This window comes from Euphorbia lathyris, chromosome 4 (genome assembly GCF_963576675.1).
Source record: "Euphorbia lathyris chromosome 4, ddEupLath1.1, whole genome shotgun sequence".
Lineage (NCBI taxonomy): Eukaryota > Viridiplantae > Streptophyta > Magnoliopsida > Malpighiales > Euphorbiaceae > Euphorbia > Euphorbia lathyris.
In genome coordinates this window covers 22,705,705-22,715,862 of record NC_088913.1, presented here as the reverse complement: position 1 = coordinate 22,715,862, position 10,158 = coordinate 22,705,705, and the positions used below count along the sequence as shown (strand labels likewise).

Below are 10,158 nucleotides of genomic sequence, written 5' to 3'. Positions count from 1 at the left end.
TCTGATTCTTCCTCTATTCTTGTTTTTTTCCAAATTTATGTTAGTGTCTGTTTTTTTTTCCAGTTTCAGTGTGTTTTGAATAACTTTTTTTTTCAGTTCCATTTTGGGTTTCTGAATTCATGTGTTTTTTTTCTGCTTGTGTTTCTGTTGTTGTTTTTTCAATTTCTGAATATGTTAGTGTCTGTTTCATTTGGAATATTTTATTGTTTATGTTTATGTTTCAGATTATGTTATTTGAACATGGTTATATGCTTATGTTTATATTTCATTTCAATTTCAGAATATGCTATTCAAATGTGTTGATTATAAATGTTTAAGTTTTATGTTATTATGTGTAGGTGAATCGCAATGGCTTCGGCTTCCGGGACTGATAAGCCCAATAGTTCTACAATTGATTGTACTCTTACTTCGAAAGACCCGGGGTGGAAATATTGTAAAATGTTGGAGGCAAAGAATAAGAATGATTTGAATTGTAATTTCTGTGGTATTACATTCAGAGGTGGGATTAGTCGAATCAAGCAACACATTGTAGGAGGTTATAGAAATGCGAAGAAGTGTAAGAATGCTCCACAACATGTTTATGATGAGATTGAATCCTATATGGTGAAGAAGAAGACCGAAAGATCCATTCTTCAAAATCAAAAAGATGCATTTATGGAATTTGAGGATGTAGAAACTTTGGGTGACGATTCAAACGAAGATGGTATAGCCTTTGAAGTTGAACCATTGAAAAGGAGCAATACCAAACTTGGGAAAAAATAAAAAAGACCACGACAAAAGGGTCAAATAGATTTGTATTTCACACCTAGTGCATAAAAGGTGGTGAAAAGTAGAAAAGAATCAAAGTTGAAGCAAACAACGATAAATGATGCATGTAAAAAGGAACTGCGAGAAAGAGCATGTTTGGATATTACCAAGTGGATGTATGATGCTGCCATTGCATTCAATGCAGTCAAATACCCGAGTTTTGACGTTATGGTTGAGTCGATAAGTCAATATGGTATTGGTATGAAAGCTCCATCTTACCATGAAGTGCGTGTTCCTTTTCTAAATAAGGTGGTTAATGAAGTGAAGGACTCAATGAAGAGTTATGAAGCTGAATGGTCGAAGTATGGATGCTCGATAATGTCAGATGGCTGGACTGATAAGAGGAGTAGGACTTTGATCAATTTTTTGGTGAATTCTCCGAGTGGGACTATTTTTATAGAGCCTGTTGATGCTTCTGAACATTCAAAGACAGGAGCTTTGATGTGTGCACTATTTCAAAAGATGGTGGACCGTGTGGGTGTTGAAAATGTGGTTCAAGTTGTTACTGATAGTGCTGCTAACAATGTCAATGCAGGTTAGTGTGGTTTAACGCTTATTTAAGTTTAATTCATGTTTAATGCTTATTTTCAATTTTTATATTTATGGAGTTATGTTTATTTTTTCATAGGTAAAAAGTTAATGAAAGAAAACAAACATTTGTTTTGGACTCCATGTGCTGCACATTGCATTGATTTGATATTGGAGGATATAGGAAAGATGCCTAAAGTTCAACTAACTTTGAAGAAGGGAATAACCTTGAATTCCTACATTTATGTTCGACCGGGTGTAGTGAACATGTTGAGGATGTTCACTAACAAAAGAGATCTTGCTAGGCCCGGGGTGACAAGGTTTGCAACTGCTTTCTTAACATTTCAACGCTTACATCAAGACAAACATAATCTGAGGAAGATGTTCACTTCAGAACAATGGACAAGTAGTAAGTGGGCAAAAGAGGCCGGTGGTAAAAAAGTTGTTCTAATTGTGATGTCGGATAAATTTTGGATGAATATTCTTTATATCTTAAAGATATTTGGTCCATTGGTTCGTGTTCTTAGATTGGTTGATAGTGAGAAAAGGCCACCGATGGGGTACATTTATGAAGCGATGGATAGAGCTAAAGAAGCCATTGCTAAGGCTTTTGAGAACAGTGAGAAGAAGTAAGAGAAATACAAGGAAGTCTATGAATATATAGACAAAAGATGGAATTGTCAACTTCATCAACCTTTACATGCGGCTGGAAATTATCTTAACCCGGAATACTTCTATTCGAATGATGTCCTCTCGAATGTAGAGGTTTGTAATGGGTTCTATGAATGTGTCCAGAGGCTTTGTCGTACCGATGAGGAGCAAGAAACTATCCTTCAAGAGCTAAGTATGTATCAATATGCAAAAGGGCTGTTTGGGAACCCATTTGCTATTAGGCATCGGAGCACAAAATCTCCAGGTAATATTTAATATTGATTAGTCTTTTGTAATATTAACTAAGTTTTAATTAAAAGTTTCAATTTAAGCTCAATTTTCTATTGATGTAACAGCTGATTGGTGGACTTGTTATGGAGCTTCCACTCCAACTTTAAGAAATTTTGCTGTGAAAGTGCTAAGCCTCACGTGTAGTGCCTCTGGATGTGAACGAAACTGGAGCATGTTTGAACATGTAAGGGACTTTGTTAGTTTGTTAGTGTTACTGTTTAGCTTTAGCATCATTCTTAATTTTCAAAATATATGATATATTGTATATTTTATATTTCAGGTTCATACTAAAAAGAGGAATAAGCTTGCTCAAGAACGGTTGAATGATTTAGTGTTTGTGAAGTATAACCGAGCACTAAAGTTTCATCGTGAAACTCGTGACACTATTGATCCTATTTCTTTAAGAGATATAGATGACTCCAATGAATGGTTGATGGGTAGATTGGATGGAGGGGAGTCGGGTGATGATGATGATCTAGTACACCCAAATGCGGGATTGAGATGGGCTCATGTTGGTGATGCTATGGGAGCGGATGAAAGTGCTTATCAAACTAGAGGAGTAGTAAAAAATGCTGCAAATGCATCTAGTTCAAGTGTTAGGTCTAAGGCTAAAGAGAAAGATAAGGGTAAAATGCATCTTATAGATGATGAACCCGACTTTGTAGATGATGAGTACATTGATGATGAAGGTGACAATGATGAGGAGATTGAGAACCTTATTCAAGAAGCATATGATGATGGAAGTAGTGACGACAATGATGATGATGATTCTGATGAAGATTAGGAAGGAAGACTAGGAAGTAAAAGATTTCTAGAGTCAAGACTATTAGTTGTTTTAAGTTAGAATTACGAGTTTTAGATTATGCCTTAGTGCGCCTTGCGCCTTTAACAACACTGATACCATCGCATATGAATACTTTTTAGGTTGAAGCATTCACAACACATGTTTATCTTTTCGAATAGATCATGCTTAGATAGTGTAGATCGTGCAACGAAAACTTAAATTTTTTATTCCTAAATCCTATGGATCTCGTCACATCTGTTAATTGATCATTCTAATTAATATAAACAAAAAGTTTATTCGCACTTACCTCTTAAAATGCAGATCCTTTGAATTTAAAAAGATTATTTGAAATCAATAAGTCAAGCATTCACTAGTAGAATATCTGTAACGGTAATCTATACAAACAAGAATGAAGGAAACGCTGAAGGAAAACTCCTAAATTTTGGCTAGGGTTAAGAACTTTTCTTCCTCAAATTTTTTGTCTTAAAAAATTAAAACCATCTCTCTATAAACACATGTGTTGTTTGAATTCCCTTTTACAGTGTGGTGTATCATTACAAAAGAAAACAACTTTTAACGAGCGGATATTCTCATTATAAGCCTAAACATCCTTATTAAAACGTTTTTAATAAGAAGAGTTGTAAATACTGAAAGGAATAATTGAATGAATGTATTTTGGCTTGACTAATTAGGGTTACAAAATGTATGTGTTTATACAGGGTAGACACCTAGTCGTACCCTAATTCTAACCTTAGATGTAGGATAAGTATAAAGAATAATAGTTATAGTGAAACTCTAATAAGGCTAATAGGATATGTACTAATAGCCTCCGTCAAGTCGATATTGGAGGACTCAATCGGAGATGATCCCGAAGTAAAAGGAACTGAGTGCTCAATAGAGGCTTGGTCAACGCGTCTGCAACCTGGTCATTAGTAGGAATGAAACGAAGAGACAAGAATCCATTGGCAAGTTGTTCCCAAACAAAATGATAGTCCAATTCAATGTGCTTCGTACGAGTATGAAAAAAATTCTATGAGATAAATGGCACAAACATTGTCACATCATAATTGAACGGGAGGCAGAATAGGAAACTATAATTCTTGTTGAAGTAACTGAATCTAAAGTAGTTCAAGAGTAGCGTTGGCAACTGCCTTGTACTCACTCTCATGGAAGAACGAGCAATTGTGGGTTGCTTCCGAGTGTGCGAAAAGATGAGGTTGTTGCCAAGGAACACACAGAAGGCTCATGCGGATCGACTATCATCCAGACACCCACCCCAATCGCTATTAGAGTAGTAGTGAATAACCTAAATCGGTTTAGAAAAAAGAAATGCCATGGGTGCGACATCCATGAATATAGCAAAGCACACGTTTAACCCTTTTCCAGTGTTCATCGGTCAAACGATGTAAGAATTGGCATAATTTGTTAACAGAAAATGCAAAGTCCGGACGAGTTAACGTGAGGTATTGAAGGGCAACAATAATGATGCAATACTCATCCCTGGATGCAAGAGGTGTAACATGCTCCCAAGATAAATTTGGTGTTGTGGCCATAATAGTAGAGTAGGGTTTGTAGTCGGTCATTTTAACACATGCAATGATGTCACTTGCGTACTTTGCCTAGGACAAACGAATACCCTGCTTGTTGTAGCCAATCTTAAGACCAAGAAAGTAGGACACCCGTCCAAGGTTGCGAATAGAGAATTTAGATTCAATAGCCTAAATAGTCTGATGAATAAGATATGAATTCATATCAATGATAAGGATATCATCGATGTAGCAGAGAACGTAGAGTTTGTTCATAGAAGTGTATCTTGTGAATAAGGAGTTGTCTACCTGAGACATGGAGAATCTCAAAGTGCATAGGAATTGTTTGAGGCAAAAGAGCCACTCACAAGGACCCTGTTTTAGCCTATTGAGAGATTTCAATAAATGGCACACATGATTCGGGTTTTCTTTGTCTTAAAAACCTTGTGGTTGTTTCATATAGATTGTCTCAGTAAGATTGCCATGAAGGAATGCATTAGACATGTCCAACTGATTTATAGTCCAGTTGTGGGCAGCAACAAGTGAAAAAGTACCTTCCAGCGAACGAGATAGTCTGAATGATAGTCAAATAGAAAGGCCTCAAAAGTTCAGACGTGTTGAAGATCTATATGATATAACATAAAATCTTAATGATGAATTAACTCTTTATGATCATTTTATTGACAGTGAGCCTGTAGATGTAGAAGAAGCCATGAAAGATAAATAGTGCACAAAATTGTAAAACTATATTATAAGAGTATGAAAAACAAAAATAATACATCATCAAAATCAAAGATTGATGATGACTTTGGTTTTTTGTGACCAATGAATATAATGGTGGAATACTATCTATAATGATTTATATATAAATTTATTTATGACTTTTGGATTTTCTTCACTTTGTGTTTTTTGTTAATCTTTCTGCAACCCTTACTTTTTATTATTATTTTAATTAATGAGTTAGTAGTTAGCAAATTTTATTATTATTATTATAAATTATAAATATATATAAATAACTTTTTCAATTTTCCTTCTGTTAATTTTTTTTTTTTTTTTTGATGAAAGATTAATAAATATATTAAGCCTGTAGGCTAATTTGATCATTACAAACTAAGCTCCATACACTCGTCGGGCAATCCTCCATCAAAACAATTTTGGAGTTGAAGTCCTTTGCCCAACTAGCAAGAGCGTGAGCTACTTTATTGCCTTCCCGACGAATAAATTGAAACTGACAAGATGAAAAAACTAATCTAAGAGATAGAACATCAACATATAAAAAAGCAAGAAGTGATTGTGGGATAGCTCCACTTTGCAATCGATTGATAACACTTTCCGCATCCGACTCAATTATAACTGGATTTAGACAGCAATCTTGTGCAAATTGAACACACTCTAAAATACCGACCAATTCTGCTTCTTCCGCTGAATGACAGTCCGCAACTGGAAGACTAGCAGATGCAAGAATATAACCCTGCGCATCACGTGCAATAATACCCATACGAGTCCTTCCCGTTAGCGCGTCCCAGGAAGCATCACAATTGATTTTATAAATTCCAGCAGCTGGTGCAGCCCAACGAACACTCCCTCTATCAGTACCAAGCGGAACAATTTTCCTTCTTTTATTATTAATTGATTAAATCTTATTAATTTTGATTTTTTTTCTACATTAACAACTCATAAGAAATGTCTCTAAAACACTTATCCACATTTCTCTCTACTTCCACTATTATATATAGTATATATAGATGTGTTATTATCAATGTTATCAAACCCGGACCGGACCGGCCGGTCGGACCGATTCAATCGGAAACCGATAGGCAGTCTGATCCGAGCTTGTCTGGGTTGATGAACCCTCTAAAAACCGGTGTGAACCGGCAGTGGACCGGTTCGACCGGTGGTTAAACCGGAAACCGGCCAAGCCAGTTCATACCGGTTGTTACTTTAAAAAAAATTAAGGAAAAAAATTTTAATGGAAAGAAAGGAAAATACAATTTAAGGAAAAAAATTTAATGGAAAGTTTAAAAAAGAAAACGAGATAAAATCTAGCAAAAGGAGACCGGGCTTCACTTGTCCGTTTTGAGTTTATAATATATCGTTAAAAAGTCCGCATTTCATAGAATATATTTACATATTTCAAGTTATTCTAAATTCTATTTATCCGTTATATATTTAAGTCTCAAGTTGATAAAAAATAACAAACCAAAAGTTGTTTATAATTTGTTTTGGATATATATAATTTATAAAAATAATTTTAAATTAATTATATATGTATTTAATATATATAAATATTATTTATTTATTTATTACATCATCCGGTTCGACCAATCCGAACCATCCGGTCCGATCAAATGACCCGTGATTCAGTTACCAATCCGGTTTGATGTTCTGTCCGGTTATGATAACATTGGTTATTATATCATTAACTACTAAACTCGATTTTTGTTGTTGTTATTATTATAAATTATAAATTTATTATTATATCATTAATTAATACTTTTTCATCCAAAAAATACAATTTGTATTATATCCTTCATGGTAAAGGCTATTGTTACTTTGTTTTTTACAAAGTAAGCATTACTTTGTGTGTTTTCACCATTGGATTAATTTTATGCTCCATCATCCAATAGTGAAAACACACCAAATAATGGTACTTTGTCAAAAACAAAATAACCATAGAAAGCACCATCATTCATTCATTAATTATATTATTTTATAAATTATAAATCTGCTATTAATTAACTTTTTTTTAACTTTTTTTTTTATTAATTATAGATTGGTAACTCAACTTTTTCTTTTTCATATCTTTTAAAAAAAATTCACTTTTGTATTTGTACCGTATTTCCAACTTTCAAGTTTCAAACACGTTTCCGAAAATACACGAACGAAACGCGTTTCTAAGAGCAGAGCCCTAATTAGAGAACGATTCCTACTCTAGTCTCCCAATCTTAACCATTCGGCGATTCATTCGATTCAAACATTCTTTCTATTTCTCAAACTCAAATCTCAGAGACTGAATAAGTATTCCAATTCAGATCCTCAATTCCAAATAAGGTACGCAATTTCCGCCCACTCTGCAAATTTTCTATTTCTTTCATTTCTAGTCTCTGTTTCTTCTCTGCAAATCTTACTTATTTAACAATTTCTTTTTTGTCTTTTAGAACTGTTTCTCTATATAGTGTAATTCGGATTGTCAATTATTTTCAATCAGAACAAAAATAACTTTTGACTTTTTTTTTTCTTTTTCTTGTAAATTTCCATCCAGAATGCATTCAAGAGGAGATGAGCTTTCAATTGTAAGGAAGGCTAGATCCGAAACGCAAAAACATGCATTGGCAGAGATTCATGATGATATCCTTTTTCTAATTCTTGAAAAGCTGGAATGGATAGATCTAATCCGTGCAAGAACAGTTTGCAAAAAATGGTTACAACAGATTACTAAAATTCCATTTCAAGGTAAGTTTCCATGGTTGTTTAGTCATGCAATCTGGGATATGGTAGCTAGTAGCAAAGTTAAACTAACGGACGAGTCTTCCAATAGAAGTTATATCATTGAATCTGGACAAAACTTATTTGATGCTCAATTTTGTGCTTCAAAATTTGGTTGGATCCTGATGATGTCACAAAAATCAGGGAAGAAGCCTACTCAGTTGTTCAAGTTTTTCATTTATTGTCCCTTTAACTACAAGTTTATGAAACTTCCAAGTTTTAGTAGTGATACTGCTGAACTTCTCACATATTCTCGTATTAGAAATTGGACATTTTCCTCTAATCCTACATTGCCAGATTGTGTGTTCTTTGTCATATTTGGTTATCTCCAATCCCAAACAATAGAGATTCGCACCTGTAGTCAAATCAATTTGAGCATCAAATATGCTACTTTTACTGTTGAATGCTTAAATGGGTTGTTATATGTAGTATTGTTAAGTGACAATACCGCCAATGTGGAAGGAGACCCTGTCTTAAATAGCCGTGTGGGTACCTTTGATCCTGAAAGCCAAGAATGGAAGTTGATAAAGAATGAAAAAGGGTCTATAAAGAGTAATGGAAAGATAGTGAAGACTCTCATATGCTCATGGACTGTATTTCCAGCTCTTTATAATAATAAAGAGCTTTATCTTGTTCGTCGGATAGAACACGATGGTGTATGGGATATTTTCAAGTATGATATGGAAGAGAATCAATGGGTGGAGCATCCGAGCTTGGGAAATCGGGTATTATTTCTTGGTTGTTCATCGTTTTTAGTTGAAGCAGTTGGTAAATTAAGCAATGTGGCTAACAATGCATTCTTAAGTTATGATCGATTACCACTTTATCCTTATTCCTTTAGCAGCAGAAAAATCGAAACAAATGGTAAATTTTACGTCGATGACTACAGAAGTTTTGAGTTTGGTAAATTTTATGACACAGCTTGGATCATACCTACCATTTGATGATTTTTGTATCTGTGATTTTCAATCCTGTACTGTACTTCTCTATGTTATATTGGTTTTTTCTGGAGATATTTAAGTTTTTAAATGATATTTATTTTTAGCGTGGATGATCGGACAAGATTATTATTAGTGCAGATTGATTAATGTTGATAGCTGAAGTAGAACAGATTTTAGAATTATATCAGTTAGTTCAGGTCTTATAAATTTGTCCACCCAATTCATAAATCTGATGGAAATAAATAACACCTCCTGTTGTGTTATCAAAAGCTATATACCTTCCCTCCCATTGACAGGTTCTTTATGACCATTTTTGAAGTCAAGAGAATCTATCAATTGTGGATTCATTCCCATGAAGAACAGGTGGTCTAGTTTGCAAAATGAGGAGAAGCAAAACAACAGTAAGAAATGAAGAATTTTCCATCAAATTATGTGTCTAGCAATGCTCTTTTTATTCTATGAATAATCTGCAAAGAATGTAATAAAAATATCGTAGTTCAATCTTGTCTTTTGGTATATAGATACAGAGAGGATTTATTTAGAACACATGAATTAGCAATGCTGTTTTATTCTATGAACTCAAACATTTTGAATTTGTTGGGACAGACAGGAAAGTAAACAAAATTTATAATTCAAATTCAAATTGCTTCAAAATCAATATGAAGCAGTGATATCATGCAAAATGTGATTTGCTATCATGGAAAATGACATCATACTTGGCAGTTGTTTGTTAAAGTCACTATCAGTTCTTCCACAACCTGTTCACTTTTACGATAAGCAGCTTCAGAAGCTTTCGCTTGGTCTTCGGCTTGCTGCTCGCACTTTTAGTAAGTCGGCTTCAAAGCGGCTCATAGCAGCATGACTGCTTTCAGCTTCAGCCTTCGCCAATTTCAAGGATTCATCATTCAACGACAATTCTTGCCAAAGGGTTGCAATTTCCTCTTCACGTTGAGGAAGAGGCTCACTGGTCTTTTTCAAGTCTATTTCAGTTTGAAGGCTGATAGATATCTTGTGTCTAGCTTCCAAAAGCTCATTTCGGCGAAGGGCAACTAAAACATCAAAAAATAATAAACACAATTCACGCATAATTGTGCGACAATGATCAAAATTGAATTATATTATAAAAATTAATAATAAAAAACGT

The 10,158-nt window shown here is 34.2% G+C and overlaps 1 protein-coding gene across 1 annotated transcript; it reads left to right on the top strand.

Moving 5' to 3' along the window:
- The first annotated feature begins 7,481 nt into the window (after positions 1–7,481).
- Positions 7,482–9,122, top strand: LOC136227954 (F-box/kelch-repeat protein At1g57790-like). The gene is made up of 2 exons (XM_066016757.1): positions 7,482–7,638; positions 7,850–9,122. Exon 2 carries the CDS (start codon positions 7,851–7,853, stop codon positions 9,015–9,017), a length of 1,167 nt encoding a protein of 388 aa, XP_065872829.1. The 5' UTR covers positions 7,482–7,638; position 7,850; the 3' UTR covers positions 9,018–9,122.
- Positions 9,123–10,158: the final 1,036 nt, after the last annotated feature.